This window comes from Carcharhinus amblyrhynchos, chromosome 21, assembly GCF_965287045.1.
Source record: "Carcharhinus amblyrhynchos chromosome 21, sCarAmb.v2.hapA, whole genome shotgun sequence".
Taxonomy (NCBI): Eukaryota; Metazoa; Chordata; class Chondrichthyes; order Carcharhiniformes; family Carcharhinidae; genus Carcharhinus; species Carcharhinus amblyrhynchos.
In genome coordinates, this window is record NC_137344.1 from 1,467,562 (window position 1) to 1,487,213 (window position 19,652).

The window sequence follows — 19,652 nt, forward strand, 5'->3', positions numbered from 1 at the left end:
GGGAGAGGTGTGATAAGTATGTTGGGGGTGCATGCTGCCCCATTGTGACCCTGGAGTTAGCGTCTCCCTCTGGGATAGTCTGTATAGGATTGGCCACAGAACAGCACACCTCTAAAGAGCTCCCCGCCTTGTGGTCCCCTTTACCACATACACCCATACATCTCAGTGTTCCTTAACCCCCACCTCCCCACTGATTCCATGGATTCAAAGAACAAAAAACTGCAGTGCAAAAACAGGTCTTTCAGCCCTCCAAGCCTGCAGTAACCATGGTGCCTGTCTGAACTAAAACCCACTACCCTTCTGGGGACCATATCCCTCTATTCCCATCCTATTCTTGTACTTGTCAAGATGCCCCTTAAGTCACTACCATATCCACTTCTACCTCCCCAGCAGAGTTCCAGGCACCCACCACCCTGTTTAAAAAAAAAACTTCATACATCTCCTTTGAACCTTGCCCGCTCTCACCTTTAAACCCCTTAATTCTTGGGATGTGGGTGTCACTGGCTGGCCAGCATTTATTGCCCATCCCTAGTTGCCCTTGAAGGTGGTGGTGAGCTGCCACCTTGAATTGCTACAGTCCATGTTCTGTGGATTGGCCCACAGTGCAGTTAGGGAAGGAATTCCAGGATTTTGACCCATCAACTGGAAGGAACAGCAATATATTTCCAAGTCAGAATGAGTGGCTTGGAGGGGAACTTGCAGGTGGTGATCTTCCCATGTAGCTGCTGCCCTTGTCCTTCTAGATGGCTGGGCTTAAGCCTAATAAGCAGGAAATAGCTCAGTATGTAATCAAAAGTTTCTCTCCACTCCACCAAGCATTCAGAAACATCTTTGTGTGGTATCAGGGGGAAGTGACTCCAGCACCATGTATCAACTCCAATCAGGTGCAATGCACATCTGCTTGATCCTCCCCAGCCCATTTCACAAGGAGAAATGTGATGCTGCACACAAACACAATTAGTCAGCAGTTAAGTTAAAAGCAAAATAGTGCAGATGCTGGAAAAATCTCAGCAGGACTGAGCCTCTGAGGAGAGAAGTGGAGATAACATCTTGACTTCATTGTGAGTGCTTTTAAAGAGCAGACATGTGTTGCAATTATTCAGGGCCTTGGTGAAGCCACACCTAGAATATTGTGCACTGTTTTGGTCTCCTTTTTCTGAGGAAGGATGTTCTTGCTCTCAGGAGTGTGGCAAAGGTTTACCAGACTGACTCCAGAGATGGTAGGACTGATGTATGAGGCATTTGATTATACTAGGATTGTTTTTGCTGGAGTTAAGATGAATGAGGGGGAAATATTAGACTTATAAATTCTAATAGAACTAGATGGGGTAGATGCAGGGAGGATGTCCCTGATGGTGGGAGAGTCCAGAACCAGGGGTCACAGTCTGAGGATTTGGGGTAGAGCATTTAGGATGGAAGTGAGGAGAAACCTCCCCACCCAAAGAGTGGCAAGCCCATGGAACTCAACACAGGAAGTAGCTGATGCCAAAACATTGAATGCATTCAAGAGGCAGCCCCTGAAGTGAATGGGACCAAAGACCATGCCTAGAAAGCACAGCTAGGCCACAGACAATCAGTCAGATTAAAATGAATGGCAGAGCAGGCTCAGTCAAATGGGCCCTCCTGCTCCATCCTCTTTTCTGTGACACTACTGTCCTCATGGATGTATTGTTGGTGCCAGCCCACCTGGCAAAGCTAATTCCCAAATCATTCAGGGACACTGAACAATCAAACTCCTACAGTGCAGAAAGAGACCATTTGGCCCATCAGGTTGCACTGACCCTCATCTTACCCAAGGCCCCATGTGCATAATCCTATAACATTCTTAATTTATAAAGTCAATGCTTAGAATGGACTGACAAACCAGAATCCATCTTGCTCCAAAAACCAAACTCCAGTTGAATCCAGTTCATGGTCCCTGTGCACAAGAGAAACAAGATCCACCTTCCTGCTGCATGACACTAGTATCTTCTGGGAAGGATGGGAGTGTTGCTGCACCCTGCATTCTAAAGTGAGGCTAGCTGATGTATTAAACACTAGTTCAAAGCATCAGCATCTGGTTTCTGACTTTTTTCTTTTCCTGTTCTATTTGGAAGGCTGGTTTTGAGGCAGACAACCTTACTGTCATAAACAGGATGGGAAATGACATTAAAATTTTGGAAGCTTCCTGCCATTGGTGTGCTGGACCCACGATGACTGTTATTTGCATGTGACATAGCTTCTCCATTAAAAATAAGGGTCTCACTGGGGAGTTTCCAGGAACAGTTGAATACATTCTGCTTTGAGATCTGTTACTCAGACACATTAAACCTTCCATGCAGAGCTTGTTTTCTGATTTTTGGATTTGGTCCAATTGATTCAAGGTCTGAGGGGAGGGGTGGATTTGTTTGCCCTCCACTTGAAGGAAGCAAATGTGTTGATTGCTCAGACTGTCCAAGGACCTAGTCTGAATCTTGTTTTCATTTTGATCACATTCTGAACAGGCATCCAGGTGAAACTTGCTGGTCCTTTTTATCAGATCTTGATTTGCAAGGTGTGGGTTAGGGCAGGTGGTGTTGGGGTAGGTCAAGCAAGCCCTGTGTTAATTTGATCTGTAGTAGAATCATACAATGCAGGAGAGCCTATCGAATGTGTACTGACATGGAGTGGGGGTGGGGGGGACACCTGACCTCCACCTAATCCCATTTACCAGCACTTGACCTGGTGATGGGATAAATTCCATGTAGGAATTGTACAATTCCTATTTGTGCAGTAGAGATTATGTTAAGCCCATGTTCACCTACACACACCTATCTATCTGCAGTTTAAGAGCTGAGACCTCTGGTGTCCTCAATTCAATGATGACAGCTGGCCTCAGTATCTCATGGGTGGAGTCTCTCTATGCTGTCTAATCTTTCTCCAATGCATCAGTATTCTTTTAGGGAATGTCTCAACCTCTGGAGACCATGTTCCATCTGTTAGCTCACTGGGAGGTGTCAAAGGTTGCAGCAGATTCTTTTACCGACTCGTCCTATTTGACACTGAATTTGTTGGTAATTCCTTCCAAGTATGGGTTGCTAATCCCCTTTAGCTTCCTCTTTTCTGAAAAGGGAAATTATTCTCTATGAAACAAAAGATGGCTGCATGGAATTTACAGAACACAAGCAGGCCCACTATCTGATTCCTTTGCTGTTCCTGGACTAATATCCAGAGACTGGGATGAATGATCCAGAGTCCAGTCACCATGACCAGTGGGAATTTGAATTCAGAAAATTAAATAAATCTTTCATTTGACTTTAAACAGTAATTATCACAATTGCTGGATTCCTGTAAAAACCCACCTGGTTCACAAAGCTTCCTTTTTAGTGAAGAAAATCAGCTGTCCTTACCCAGTCTGGCCTGTGACTCCAGCCCCACAGAAATGTCATTGACCCTGTCACTGCCTGCTGAAATGCCCAGCAAGACACTTCATCAAGGTGGCTCATTGCCAGTAACAGGGGAATTGGGGCAGGGCCTGAAGGGGGGGGATCAGTAGGGCAATTGCATCACTGGTGATTGGGAAAGGGTATGGTGGCAGAGGCATGACTGGGCTGTGGGGGTGATCTGGGGTCAGAATGCTAGGGGCAATTGAGTAGTGGTGAATGGGTGAGGTGGGGGCCTTCAGAACGTGTGGACCCTCTTATTAGGGTGTCACTAACCAGAAGCAGGTTTGAAGATCAGGTCAGTTATCTACCACTGTCACACTACTGTTCGAATCATTTCCTTGTGCATCAGCTTAATTCCATGTAACTTTTTTGTTTGTTCTCTTCCCAACACCCTGGCCAATATTCAAAGTGGCTCTGCTTCTGAACAATAAGAGCTCACAAATGTTCTTGTCTACCTCTGTTTTTTGCATTGCCTCAATTTGTATTTCATACAGAGCGTTACTGGTTATTGGATCCAGATTTGCCTATTGCAGGTGAATAGTGACATTGTAATGGAAGATTGCGTATGTTTGTGGTGCTGTGGATTTTGCTGCATCTCTATTCTATTTGAGAACTCAACTGACTGAGGCACATAGCAGCAGGTAGTGTCCTCTGAGTATTGTTTAACTGAGAAGGCTGGCAATTAAAGCAGCAACAGGCTTGACTTCAATGTCTCCTTTAAAAGGAATCAAATGCCCAGCTGGTGGTGAGCTGTGACCCCCTGTGTGGCTATCAGCTAAAGGACTATCTTTACTGAGAACCTTGTCATCTTTTTCTAGCGCATTTCAAGAATATTGTTAATGACAACAGCATAAAGGCCACTCAACCCATTGAGTCCATGCAGCAAACCCTGCCAGCCCTCTTTGTCCCAGTCTATCCCAGTGGACAGTCTTTGAGCAGTGTTTGCTACTGAGGTCAGCATTTATTACTAATTCTTCACTGTCCTGCCAAGTGCTAGTGAATCTTCAATTGTTTGTACTTTGATGTAACTGAGCTTCTCACTTAGTCAAGTCAGAAGACAGTGTAGAATCGACTTCAGTGTGAGGGCTGGAGTGACCAGCTCAGAGGGTGAAGCTGGCAGCTTTTCTTCTCATTACTGAATGAGATGGGCTTTTATGACCATCACCAGCTCAGTCACTTTTACTGATACCATCTTTTTATTTCCCAATTGTTTTTCAAACTGAATTCAATATTTCAGATTAGCCAGGCAGATTGTTTTCTGGTTTCTTTTAGTCCAGTACCACGGCTGTTACACTTGTACTTTTTTTTGCTTTGATTTTAGCTGAGGGATAAATATTGACCAGGATTCTAGGGGAGACTGCTCCATGCTATTTAAGTAGTGCTGAGGATTATTAACATCTGGCATTTAGCACAAGGGGGCTGGAGTCAGGCTGGGATGAGCTAGAGAATAAATATGCAGCACAGAAACTGGCTGTTCAGCTGGTGTTAGTCTAATGAAGTTGACCCAGTGGAGAGGAGGTTGGCCACTTGAGCCCCAGGCTCTGAACCCCAGGAAGTGTCAGCACCTATAGGGAGAGAAATGGTTTCAACACAGGAACTTTCAGCAGACAGGCTGGGGAGAGTGGTGTCAGGTGGATTTTCACATTCATTGCAGTGTTAATATAAGCTTACTGGTGACTAATAAATTAACTAATTTTTAAACTTTGCCTAAAACCAGTCTAATGTCATAGAAATTAATAATCAAATGAAGTCCAGATGTTGGCAGATAATAAATGGAGCTAGCTGTTAATGAGCCTCAGGTCTGGTCCTTGTGTTCATGTAATAGTTTGTGTTTGTAACAGTTGCATAAGTCAGTGAAATGAGCAAGAAAACAGTTTCTGACCAGTTTGTGGGCAGGTTTGAAAATGCAAACTTAATACCATGTTTTGACAAACTCAATTCTCACTTGGTTTGAGGGGGTAGGGGTGCTGCAAACCCAAGCTCACTGCTTGGGGTGCCATTGCATAGGCATCCCAATCTCCCAGTGAACTGCACCCTCCCCAGTCGTCAGCAGTGTAAAGCTCAAGCTATGGTGCCTGGTGGGCAATGCCAGGGACAACATGCCAACTGCATTAATTTTTCATTCTGCACACAATCTGGCTTGCCACCAACTGGTGTGGTGAGCCAGTAAGATCACACCATGCCCATTCCTAGGGGATCAAGAGAATCCACACTTTTGCCACTTTAATATAATCAAACCCTGTTAATATACAATTAATACTTTATTGATTGCAGAATATTATACATATTTGTACTTTGGGGCAGCATGCTGGCATAGTGGTTAGCACTGCTGCCTTAGTGACAGGGACCTGGGTTCAATTCCAGCCTTGAGTCACTGGAGTTTGCATGTTCTCCCTGTGTCTGTGGGTTACCTCAGTGCTCCAGTTTCCTCCCACAGTCCAAAGATGTGTGGGTTAAATTGATTGGCTATGCTAAATTGTCCCATAGCATCAGGGAATTAAGAGTAAATATGTGGGGTTATGGGAATTGGTCCTGGGTGGGATTGTGGTCAGTGCTGACTTGATGGACTGAATGGCCTCCTGCACTGTAGGGATTCCATATTTTGCACATGTGCATTTATTTAACATTTATCTGTATTTGTGTATAGGCTGTTCTCTAGAACACATGATGGTGGTTGCTGTATCCATACCTAAGCTAGTCAGTGATTCCTGTCACACTGTTCCTAAACCCAGTCATGAGGTTGGGAGAAATCACCAATAAATGCTGGAGCCCTCTGCCTTCTCTTCACATCTCTCCCAAGGCTGGCAGTAGGAGAATTGTGGAATATTTTGTGCTGACAGGTTGCCACCTGGATCTACCTCACTGCAGCCAATATCTTAAAACCCAGCTGACTCCTTTTGTAACAACTCAATTTGCCTTTATGAAGCCCCTTCAGTATCATAGAATGTGCCATGACATGAGCTGGGGGAAGTGGCCAAGAGCTGGGTAAAGAGGCAGAAACTACTCCCCTCCTTGCAAAGAAGCAGTTTTTGGGGATTGCCAGAGCTTGGGGCCCAGACAGCTGAAGGAAAAGTAGCTGAGTGAAGCAACTAAAATTGGATATGAAGGGTCAGATTGTGGATAGTTTGTGTGCCTTTCCCATGTTAACTTGTTTGTATCACCTGTCCCTTTCTGTTACAGGATCATAACTTAACATTAAACTCAGACAATCCTGATCTGACACTGTGCTTCCAGAAGACTGTCCTGGTTTGGATTCCATGTGTGTACCTGTGGGTGACCTTTCCTCTCTACTTCCTATATCTCCGACACAGCAACAGAGGTTACATCAGGGTCACCTTACTCAACAGAGTCAAAATGGTAGGTTTGCCACTAAACAATTTTCCCCACCAATTCTTTTTTTCCATACCCCACTGGAGTACAGCTTCTGTGGATTGAAGCTTTTGTTACCTCATCCCAAACACTTCTCCAAGCAGGGCACTAAGGCAAACTTTAACCAGCTTGGAGGAACCAAACTGCAGCAAAGCTGCAATGACCATTCAGCCCATCTTGTACATTAACACTCCCATTAAGTCTTTACTTGCACTGGGAGCATTTGAGGACAGTGTAGAGGGAGCTTTACTCTGTATCTAACTCCATGCTGCATTCTATCTTTTGGAATGTTTCTTGCTGGCACTGGATCTGAGATTTGTTTCAGAAAGGAAATGCAAAATACTTCTATGTAATTTTTATGTAAACTTTGCTGTGTGTAATCTACAGAATTGCAGTAATTGACTGGCTGCTTCATTCTCTATTTACTAATTTTCCAGGTGTTTCTGATCCAGGAATTTTAAGTAGTGATGGTTCAGACTTGTCTTGCTATGTAAACCACTGTCCTGTACACATGCCAATGTAAATAACCAACAAACTCCACATTCTTTGTGCTAAATTCAAGCCTGTATTTGTCCTGAGTGCACACAGTAAAAGACAAGAGTTGAATGAGAGAGAACTGGCAAATTCAGTAAGTGGCTGTTACTGTTATCAGCTCTGCATGGTACTAACTGTGGATCTACTCATTCTAAAGTAAAAAGTCTGACAACACCAGGTTTTAGTCCAACCTATTTATTTGATAATATTCTCAAGCTTTTGAGGGGTTACCCTCTTCGTCAGGTGAATGGAGAGTTCTGGCCTCAGACAGAGCATATAAAGCACAGACAGTTTAGAGATTACTGATTAAAATGCGAATCCTTACACCTAACCTGCTGTTCAAGACCTGAAGTGGCTGACAATGTGAGTGGTAGGAGCACTGATCACAGTTTAAAGAGATGTGTATTGTCTCCAGACAGTACAGTAAGTGAGGTTTTGCAAACCCAGGCAAGTCACAGGGGTTACAGATGGGTTCATGTCGCACTATCTGTAACCCCCGTGACTTGCCTGGGTTTGCAAAACCTCACTTACTGTACTGTCTGGAGACAATACACATCTCTTTAAACTGTGATCAGTGCTCCTACCACTCACATTGTCAGCCACTTCAGGTCTTGAACAGCAGGTTAGGTGTAAGGATTCGCATTTTAATCAGTAATCTCTAAACTGTCTGTGCTTTATATGCTCTGTCTGAGGCCAGAACTCTCCATTCACCTGACGAAGAGGGTAACCCCTCGAAAGCTTGTGAGAATATTATCAAATAAATAGGTTGGACTAAAACCTGGTGTTGTCAGACTTTTTACTGTGTTTACACCAGTCCAACGCTGGCATACCCACATGTCTACTCATTCTGCCAGAGGAAATAGTCCTGATAAGACAATTATCAGTATTTTCTAAGGCCTCAGCTGTACCTTAAAGAGAACAAGTGAATCATTAACTTTTAAAACACAAAGCTTCCGTGCAAGTATGGAGCATTTGATTTAACATTTTCAGGGAGCTGTTACTCTCTGTTTAAACTAATTGTTTGTTTATTTTTCTACCTGGCCAATTCACTTGACACTTTTTAATGCCATTCTTCTAAATCTTGGAATATAGGTCCATTTTACTCAATTACCTCTAAGATTATCTCTGGAATCAGTTGATGAACCTTCAGTGAAACACAATTGTATTTTTAAGGGAATAAAAGTACTCCATGTGGTCTTACCAGGCCAGTATACAAATGCAACAAGAATTCTTCACTTGTTTTATTTGCAGGTGTCATAAAGTCATAACACAGAAACATAGAACATTGATGGCCAAAGGGCCTGTACTGTGCTGTAGTGTTGTGCCAAGCAATGTCCAATCCCAAGATCAAGCTATCCCCTCCCTATAATTCTACAGTACTCCATGTGCCTATCCAATAATCATTTAAGTTCCTAAAGTCTGACTCCACTATCACAGCAGGCAGTCTATTCCACATCCCAACTACTGAGTGAAGAATCTATCTTGGACATCCCTCCTATATCTTGCACCATGAACCTTGTAGTTATGCCCCCTAATAACAGCTACATCCACCCAAGGAAATAGGCTCTGCACATCCACTATCAATCCCTCTCATCTTAAACTTAAGTCACCTCATCCTCCTCTGCTCTAAAGAGAAAAGCCCCAGCTCCCTCAACCTTTCCTCATAAGACCTACCCTCCAAACCAGGCAGCATCCTGGTAAATCTTCTCTGCACTCTCTCTCTCTCCAATGCTTCCAAATCCTCCTTATAGTGAGGTGACCAGAACTGAGCACACTTCAAATGTGGTCTCACCAATGTCAGTATAGTCGCAACATAACCCCATGGCTCTTAAACTCAAACCCCTGTTTAATAAACACTAACACACTATAAGCTGCCTTCATGGCTCTATCCACTTGAGTGACAACTCTGGTCTAAAGTCAGGTTTACAGCATGGAAACAGGCCCTTTGGCCCAGCTTGTCCATGGTGCATTGCTGGCTGGCCAGCCAGTATTTATTGCCCATCCCTAGTGTCAACCAAATGGCTTTCTAGGCCACTTCAGAGGGTAGCTGAGTGCAGACCCACAGCAATGTGGTTCAGTTACATGTAGGCAAGACCAGGTAAGAATAGTAGAATTCCTTCAAGGGCATTAGTGAACCAGAGGTTTTTCAGGTAATTGTCAAATGGTTTCATGGTCATCAGTAGGATCTTAATTCCAGAATTTTTTGTTGAATTTGAATTCAACCCTGGGTTTCTGGATTAATAGTCTAGTGATATCAGTAGGCTGTCACCTCCCTCTACTCCAATCACTTTGTAATTCAGGCTCATCTACAATCTGCTTTCTTGGTTTTTGTGCTATGCTTAATTCCAGGCCCCTCTGAACACAAATGTTTCCTACCCTTAAAGTGTAAAATTTTTTTCTTCCCCTTCTAAGTGAATTTTACATCAATGTTATATTCTCTGTGCCATTTTCTTGGTTACTGACTTAACCTGTCTAGATTTGTTTTGCAGCATCCTTCTAAACTCCAGTTTGGGCTTATACACACAGTTTAAGCGCTCCTCATTAACCCCTTCATTCCCCAGAATCTATCTCCTGAATATCCATCCTTCCTCAAGGAGAGCAAAACTGGAACCAATACTCCTGGTGTGGTATCACCAACACCCTGTACAACTGCAGTAACACTTTACTTTTGCACTGCAGTCCTCTTGCAATAAATGACAACATGCTTTGTGATTCATGAACATGAAAGCCCAGGTCCCTCTGTCCAGACACATTTTGAATCTACTTTCCTTTGGGTAATTTGCCTTTCTATTTTTCTGCCAAAATGGATAACCTCTCACTTATCCACATTAAATCCATCTGTTAAATTTCAGCCTACCTGTCCATCTGTAAATCCTTTTTATCCTCTTCACTGCCTGCTTTCCCACCTATTTTTGTAAAATTTGTAGATGATACTATGTTACATTTTGTCCCTGCTTGCAAATCACTTATTTATACTCAAGGCTACAAAGACTTTATTAAAATCCAACACCTGACAACATAAGATATCTGCCATTCTTGCATTGTCCTGACTTGGAGCTGTGTTGCTGGGTGAAAATTCTGAAACATCTAATAGCACTGAAGCTGTACCTACACAGCATGGAGAGCAGTGGTTTGAGGAGACAACCCACCATCACCTCCTTGAAGACAATTGGAGATGATTAATTTAAATGCCAACCTTGTCAATGGCACCTATATCCCAGGAATGAATAAATAAAACTTGACAAGTTTCTTTTTCTTGTGTAATTTCCTTTTTAATCCAATACCCTCATTGTACATGTCTTTTTACACTGATTTGTAATCATTTTGCAGCCATTGTTTAAGGTGACTAATTGCTGCTCTTTACCCAGAACCAGATCAGTTTGAATTATAGGGCAGGGCAGCACAGATGGAGACACTTTGTCCCATTGTGCCTGTATCAGCCCAGTAAGAGCTAATCCTGAACTCCCATTCCCTTACCCTTTCCTCATGTTTCATATTTTATTATACTTGGCATAAAGATAATTCTGTCAAAACATGAAGAGCAGATAAGCAATAATCTGGAATCTGCTCCAAGATCTAATATTCCAAGCTAGAGCCTAAACCAATATTTCCCCCATAACTTTGTGGAATTTACAGACAAGCTCTGACAACAAACTTCATAGGCAAATCTCCCTATCCCTTAACAAGGTTTCCTCAGGAAGTTGGCCAACCTGAGCATGACTTTGCCTGTATCACTGTTTATGCTCGCAGCAGATGAGCCCAAAATTCTGGCCAACATCTTGACTTGGAAATATATCACTGTTCCCTCACTGTCACTGGATCAAAATTCTGGAACTCCTTAACAGCACTGTGGGTTTGCCTGCACCTCAGACTGCAGTGGTTCAAGAAAGCAGCTCACCACTACCACATTAAGAGCAATGAGAGATCAGCAATAAATGCTGGCGTAGCCAACAGCGCTATGTCCTAAGAATGAATCAAATGATTGGAAAGTGAAGCAGGGAGGGAATTTCAGAGCTCAGAGTAGCAGAGACAATGGTAACAATGACCTTGTTTTTCCCAGTATTTAATTGGGGAAATTTCAGCTTGTCCAGTAAAGGATGTTGGATAAGTAACCTGATCATTAGGGGAATCAAGAGGTGTTGGGGGGGGTGGTAAAGAGAGAAAGAGCTAATACCTTCAGGGTACTTATAAAACCAGCAATGTTTTTGGATAATGGTGCCAATTTTAGATGAGACATGTGAGGGGACTAAGGATCGATCCTTGGTGAACACCAAAGTAATGGTGTGGGAGCAGGGAGGGGAACCATTGCAAATGTTAGTCTTCCTACAATTAGATATTAAGAATGGAAATGGCTGAGGACAGTGCCAGCCAGCTAGACCAGGAGGAGAATGTGGTCAACCATGTCAAAGGCTGTAAATTGATCAAGGAGGAGGATTAAACTGATGCTCAAGGCACCTGATTTTAGAGGAACACGGATTTCTCGGAGGGTTGTGTGGCTGGAGGAGATATAGAGAAACAGTGGGGCAAGACCTTGAAGGGTTTAAAAACAAGGATTCAATTTTTAAAATGGAGGCATTGCTTAACTAGGAAGTGGTGCAGATCAGTGGGAACCTGGGTAATAGACAAACTAAATTTGGAACCAAGTTGGGACGTGAGCAGTAACATTTTGGATGGCATCAAGTTTATGCAACATGTTGTTTGTCCATCGTCATCGATGAGAACCTCGACACCATTAGTCATCTTGAGGCTGGTGGTGGTATGTCCAAAGATGACTGATCAGGCCAATTCGGGCACGGAATGTCCTGGCACATATTGGACAGACTTGTGTAGACACTAGTTGTTGCGCTGGTGGCTCTGGACTTGCGCAGCTCGCGCTTAAGTTGTGCTTCAGCAATGCACCTTGCTTCGTGAGCTTGACAGCCTTTATGGATGAGGCAGCACCAGGTAGGGCTGTTTTGTGCCAGCGTTTCCCAGGTGGTTGTGTCAATGTCAAGCGATTTCAGGGAGGCCTTGAGTGTGTCTTTGAAACGTTTCTTCTGCCCTCCGTGCGAGCATTTTCAAGGATGGATAAACCGCCCTGAAATGACGTGACATGTTCCCCCACCAAAGGTATTACCCCTCCCTGACGACCCATATGCACCCTTATGCAACATAAGGGTGATTTGAAAAGGTCCCCCATGCAAGACTTCTTGAGAAGGTGAGAGGGTATGGGATCCAAGGGGCTTTGGCCTTGTGGATCCAGAAGTGACTTGCCTGCAGAAGGTAGAGTGTGGTTGTGGGACTTTTTCTGCATGGAGGTCGGTCACCAGTGGAATGCCCCAGGGATCTGTTCTGGGACCCTTGCTGTTTGTCATTTTCATAAATGAGGAAGTGGCGGAATGGGTTGGTAAGTTTGCTGACGACACGAAGGTTGGTGGTGTTGTGGATAGTCTGGAGGGATGTCCAGACATAGCGTGACATAGATAGGATGCAAGACTGGACGGAGAAGTAGCAGATGGACTTCAATGCGGATGAATGTGTGGTGGTCCGTTTTGGCAGGTCCAATGGGATGAAGGAGTAGAATATCAAGGGTAGGAGTCTTAGGAGTGTTGAGGAGCAGAAGGATCTTGGAGTCCGGGTCCATAGAACTCTTAAATCGGCCTCGCAGGTGGAGGATGTGGTCAAGAAGGCGTATGGTGTACTGGCCTTCATTAATCGAGGGATTGAGTTTAGGAGTCGGGAGGTAATGCTGCAACTTTATAAGACCCTTGTCAGACCCCACTTGGAGTACTGTGTGCAGTTCTGGTCGCCTCACTACAGGAAGGATGTGGAGGCTATTGAGAGGGTGCAGAGGAGATTTACAAGGATGTTGCCGCGATTGGGAGGCATGCCTTATGAAGATAGGCTGAGGGAGCCAGGTCGCTTCTCCCTGGAGAGACAAAGGTTGAGAGGCGACCTGATAGAGGTTTATAAAATGTTGAAAGGAATAGATAGGGTGGATTCTCGGAGGCTATTTCCCAGGGCTGAAATGGTTGCTATGAGAGGACACAGGTTTAAGGTGCTGGGGAGCAGGTACAGAGGAGGTGTCAGGGGTAAGTTTTTCACTCAGAGGGTGGTGAGTGAGTGGAATCGGCTGCTGTCGGTGGTGGTAGAGGCGAACTCGCTGGGGTCTTTTAAAAGATTTCTGGACAAGTACGTAGGATTTAATGGGATTGGGAGTTATAGATGATTCTATGGCCTGGTAGGTATGGATATGATCGGCACAAGTTGTGGGCCGAAGCGCCTGTTTGTGCTGTAGTGTTCTATGTTCTGTAAAATGTGGGAGACTAGCCAGAGTGCACAGGAGTAGCCAAGTCTAAAGGTGACAAAGGTATGAATGAGAGTTTCAACAGCAGATGAGACAGGCAAAGATGAGTGATGTTATGAAGGTGGAAAGAAACTGTTTCTAGTAATCACAGAATCCATACAGTACAGAAAGCGGCCATTTGGCCTTTCAAGTCTGTACTGACTACAATCTGACACAGGCCCTCTTCCCATAACCTCACACTTTTACCTTGCTAATCCCCCGACACTAGGGCCAATTTAATATGGCCAATCAACCTAACCGGCACATCTTTGGACTGTCGGAGGAAATCCACGCAGACACAGGAAGAATGTGTAGACTCTGCACAGACAGTGACTGGAGGCCAGAGTTGAACTTGTGTCCCTAGCGCTGTAAGGCAGCAGTCCTCAGTACTGTACCGCTATGCCATGGTCTTTGTCCGTCCAGCAGTGGGTCTTCGCTGGTGTCGTGCTTGGACATGTGGGTCCCTTCGATGTGCAGGTAACTCCCAAGTGGAATGTCTGGTGTGGAAGGTTAGGATAAAGTTAATCCTCTGTCCTTGACTTGGGAATGTGAGCATTAAGCTTGTGAAATGCCCTAATGCAGTGTGTAGCTTGTGTCATGAATGGAACGTTGCATCTTCTCTGGGAGCGTAGGTATGTTCATCTCACTTGCATTTAGTGCTGAGTCAGTACAGTTGGATGGTTGACCTACCAGGGCTCTGTGTGTTGGTAAGTTGTAGTTTTAGCCTGTTGCAGACCAGTGGTTATCCAGAGGCAGACCTGAGACATTACCAACTCTGGTCTGCTTTCGCCATGTGGGCCCTGACCTTTAGGGAGGCAGCATTGGAAAAACAGGCAGTGTCCATGTTGATTTCCCAATAGCTCCTGTTGGAGCCTTTCATATGTATACGTGCATGTGTTTGTGTTCACACGTGTGTATGTGTACGTGTGTGTTGGACACCCAGTCGCTTTGAAACATACTGTTGTATTGGTGTGACCTGTGTTTGTCCCCTGTTGTCTGACTACTGGTTCTGTGTTCTGCAGGTTCTTGGATTCTTGCTGTGGATCATCTGCTGGGCGGATCTCTTCTTCTCCTTGGCTGAAAAAGCGAAAACACGAGCTGCAGTGTATTTCATCAGTCCTTTGGTGCTGGGGGTCACGATGGTGAGCAGAGCATCACAGAATCCTGGCATTAACACACTTTATGTTGCTTTGTGGTTAGCTGGTTGGAATTCGCAGCACTTCAGTTTGTGCATTGATGTGTTTGGGTGATTTATCCAGCTCTGACCTAACTGTGCTGACATGGTAGAGATTGTAATTATGATATTGTATCAGGATTGCATCTGCAGCTTTGCACCCTCTGTCTCGATTACTAGGGGAAGGTCTGAAACTGGAGTCACAGGTTCCCTGTGATGGGTCTGAGTATCCTGACTAATGGGAAGATGGGCAGTGAAGTGATACTGATGAGAGGGAGACCAGCCCCCCCTCAAACCTGTTACACAGGAACAGAAGGAGGCCATTCAGCCCCCCCTCAAACCTGTTACACAGGAACAGAAGGAGGCCATTCATCCTACCTCAGGCTTGTTATACTGGAACAGGAGGAGACCATTCAGCCCCTTGACTCTGCTCCACATTGGATATGATTATGGCTGATCACCTCAAACTCCATTTTCCAACCTTTTTTTTCATATCCTGAATACCATTCCCAACCCAAATCCTGTTCATTCTAGTCTTGAAAGTTACAACTGAACCCCATATTCCCTAGCTTTTTGGGGAAAGTGAGTTTCAGATCTCCACGACCCTTACATGAAAGGATGTTTCCAGACTTCACCTCTGAAAGGCCTGGCTCTGATTTGGTGTACAATTCTTATTATGGACAGCTCCCCTCTCAGGTAAAGAGTTCCTTCCCACATTTGGAACATCTCCATCAGGTCCCCCATGTGCAATAGCTCAGGCAATTTCAGCCAAGGTCATCAGCAGCCATGCACCTGGAGAGCAGATGCGAAAGAACTGAGTGTTCTTAACTCCAATATAACTGGTATGTGGGTCAGTGTGGGGTTCTGTTACAGAACTTAGTGATGTAGAGGGGGGGCCGTTTCTAACACATATTCATTGTGATTTCAGCTACTGGCGACGTTTTTGATCCAGTATGAGAGGTTACGGGGGATCCAGTCGTCTGGAGTGCTCTTCTTCTTCTGGCTTATAGCGTTGCTTTGTGCTGTGATTCCATTCAGATCAAAGATTCTGGGGGCACTCAGTGAGGTAAGCAGAAAGAGCTGAGCAGCTGCAGAAAGTATTAATTGAAACGTCCCCATGAATTTTAAATGGATTAGCCTCACTATTTGGTAAATGTTAAGTCATTGCATCCATATAGCACTGAGGTGACTGAGGTCACTGATCAGAAATGGGTAAATCATGTGGACAGGGGCAAGTGGGTATTCTGGAATTTTGCCGAATCAGTGACTGTTTCTGCAAAGCTTTCAGTGATGACGCTGGTCAGGTTAGGCAGTGGCTTGAATGGGGCTGGTAGCCCTATCTAAGTTGAATTTTCATTTTGCTTGTAAGACTTTGAGCTATAGTGATAGATATCCAGCCAGTTGCTTTTGCCCTAAGTTGTGAATGAGTTGCTGACTACTTTTCTGTGTATTGTTCTTTCTCTGCAGGGTGGTGTATCTGATGTCTTCCGATTTACCACATTCTACATATACTTTGCCTTAGTTCTGATCCAGTTCGTTCTCTGCTGTTTCAGTGAACCTCCTCCATATTTCTCCGCAGCATCACCAGATGAGGTAAGTCCAGCTGCAGCTGGCTCTGCAGCATTGAGGTTCGCACACTCTTCACACCTCTGACATTGGTGTTGAAGTCTCCAGTTACTTGAGGTCAACAGAAAATGTGTGTCATAGAATCATAGCATTCTTGCAGTGCAGAAGAGGCCATTCAGGCCATTGACTCTGAGTAGCATCTGATCCAGACCCATCCCTGGACCCATCCTGTAACCTTGCACATGCAACCCACTAATCTACCTAACCTACACAACTTGGACACTAAGGGCAACTTAGCATGGCCAATCCACCTAACCTGCACATCTTTGGAATGTGGAAGGAAACCAGAGCACCTGGAAGAAACCCAAAGAATTGATTAAGAAGGAAAAAATAGAGTATGAAAGCAGGGAACATAAAAACTAACTGTAAAAATTTCCATAGATATGTAAAAAGAAAAGGATTGACAAAAACAAATGTTGGTCCCTTAGGCCAGAAACAAGAGAATTTATAACGGGGAATAAAGAAATAGCTGAGGAATTAAATTTGTCCTTTGCTTCAGGCTTCACAAAGACATGAATAATGTACCAGAAGTGCTGAGAGAAACAAGTTTTAGTGAGGAGCTAAAGGAAATCAGCATTTGGAGAGAAACGTTTTTGGGGAAATTGGTGGGATTGAAGGTGGATAAATCTCCAGGTCCTGATGATCTTCATCCCAGAGAACTGAAGGAAGTGGCCCTGGAAATAGTAGATCCGCTGGTGGTTATTTTCCAAAATTCTTCGGACTCTGGAATAGTTCCTTCAGATTGGAGAGTAGCTAATGTAAGCACACTAGTGAGGCTAGGAAAAGGGAGATGGTGCAACTGGCTGAAGAATTGGTGCAGGAGGGAGGGCTTCAGATTTGTGGATCACTGGGATGTCTTCCAGGGAAGCTGGGGCCTGTACAAGAAGGACAGGTTGCACCTCAACTGGAGGGGCACCAGTATCCTGGCTGGGAGATTTGCTCGTGTGATTTGGGTGAGTTTAAATTAGTGTGGCAGGGAGGTGGGAATCAGAACAGTAGGTCAGTAATTGAACAGATTGGGAATAAACATGGGACCAAGGCCAGGCTGGCTAAGAGGAAGAGCACGCTGGGAGAGGTCGAACTCTTTGGGCTTGGAGGTCTGGAGTGCATCCGCTTCAGTGCGAGGTGTATAACGGGTAAGACAGATGAGCTTAGAGCCTTGATTCATGCGTGGAACTTGGATGTGGTTGTGACACCGGAGACTTGGTTAAAAGAGGGACAGGACTGGCAGTTAAATATTCTGGGATATAAATATTTTAGGGGAGAGAGAGAGAAAGGTAAAAGAGGTGGGGGAATTGCAGTACTGGTTAGGGAGCATATTACAGCCATACAACAGGAGCACACCTTAGAGGAATCATATAGAACTCAGAAAAGGAAAGGCCAGTCACTATGTTGAAGGTGTACTACAGGCCTCCGAACAGCCCACAGGAAGTTGAAGAACAGATATGTAAATAGATGTAGAAACAATAGGGTTGTTGTAGTGGGAAACTTTAACTTTCCTCATTGACTGGAAATCCCTTGGGGCTAAGGGTTCAGATGGTGAGGGATTTGTTAAGTGTGTCCAGGAAGATTTTTTGGAACAATATTGGATAGTCCAACTAGAGAGGTGGCTATACTGGACCTAGTACTAGGGAATAAATCCAGCCAGGTCATCAAAGGGGGTGAACATGTGGCAAACAGTGACCACAATTCTGTAGATTTTCGTCATGGAAAAGGACGAGTGTTGTCCTGGGGTTAAGGTGCGAAACTGGGGAAAGGCTGACCTACAACCGGATTTGGAGGCTGTTGCCTGGGAGAGGCTGTTTGAGGGTAAATCCACATCTGGCATGTGGGAGTCTTTTAAGGAGCCGTTGATCAGAGTGCAGGATTGGCATGTGTCTGTGAAAAGGAAAAACAGGAAGGAAAGGCAGGATTCGGGAACTGTGGATGACCAGGGAAATTGTGAGACTTTTCAAAAAGAAAAAGGATGCATGCATGAGGTCAAGGCAACTAAAAACAGATGAAGCGCTTGAAAAATAAAGTAGAAAAGAACTCAAATGGAGTTAGGAGGGCAAAAAGGATCACAAAATCTTGGTGGGCAGGATTAAGGAGAATCCCAAGGCATTTCACACATATATTAGGAACAAGAGGATAATTAGAGAAAGAGTTGGTCCACTCAAGGACAAAGGAGGGAAATTATGTGTAGAATCACAGGAAGTGGGTGAGATCCTTAATGAATATTTTGCATTGGCATTCACAAAGGAGAGGAACACATTGATTGATGGTGTCTTGGAGGGGTGTGTATACCCATTAGAACAAGTCATCATTAAGAGGAAGGAAGTGTTAGGGACATTAAAAACCATTAAGATAGGAAAATCCCCAGTGGAAGATGGCGTCTGTCCCAGATTACTGAGGGAGACAAGAGAGGAAATTTCTGGGCCTCTAACAGAAATTTTTGTTTCTTCGTTGGCTACTGATGAGTTCCTAGAGGATTGGAAGATAGCCAATATTGTCCTGTCATTTAAGAAAGGGAGCAAGGATAACCCAGATAATTATAGGCCAGTGAGCTTGACATCAGTAACAGGGAAACTGTTGGAGAAGATTTTTAGGGATAGGATCTATACACATTTGGAACTGAATGGTGTCATTAGCAACAGGCAGTATGGTTTTGTATGAGGGATGTCATGTCTCACTAATTTGCTTGAAATTTTTGAGGAAGAGATAAAAATGATTGAGGGAAGGGCCATGGATATTGTCTACATGGACTTTAGTAAACATTTGACATGGTCTCTTATGGTAGGTTGGTACAAAAGGTTAAATTACGTGAGATCAGGGGTGAACTAGCTGGATGGATTCAGAACTGGCTCAGCCATAGATGGCAGAGGGTAGCAGGGGAAGGGTATTCTTTGGAATGGAGGTCTGTAACTGGGGGTGTTCCGCAGAGATCAGGGCTTCGACCGCTGCTGTTTGTAATATATATAAATGACTTGGAAGAAAAGGTAGCTGGTCTGATTAGCAAGTTTGCAGACGATACTCAGATTCCTGGAGTTGCAGATAGTGATGAAGATTAACATAGAACATAGAACACTACAGCACAAACAGGCCCTTTGGCCCACGAGTTGCACCGAACACATCAACACCTACCAATCTGTAAACCTATCTATAAACCCCAATCCCATTAAACCCCATATACTCATCCAGAAGTCTTTTAAAAGACCCCAGCGAGTTCGCCTCCACCACC

The 19,652-nt window shown here is 44.4% G+C and overlaps 1 protein-coding gene across 2 annotated transcripts in view; it reads left to right on the forward strand.

Annotated features, from left to right (window-relative positions):
- The window catches only part of abcc3 (ATP-binding cassette, sub-family C (CFTR/MRP), member 3), a 159,610-nt gene that overhangs the window by 24,368 nt on the left and 115,590 nt on the right, over positions 1-19,652 (forward strand). For both annotated transcript variants that reach the window (XR_013889153.1, XM_080209254.1), the window contains exons 2-5: positions 6,585-6,761; positions 14,655-14,774; positions 15,735-15,872; positions 16,274-16,399. Coding sequence is in view for 1 of the 2 variants with exons in the window: in XM_080209254.1 (XP_080065380.1) it covers positions 6,585-6,761; positions 14,655-14,774; positions 15,735-15,872; positions 16,274-16,399 (561 nt within the window). In the remaining variant the exon portion in view is untranslated. The remainder of the gene's footprint in view (positions 1-6,584; positions 6,762-14,654; positions 14,775-15,734; positions 15,873-16,273; positions 16,400-19,652) is intronic.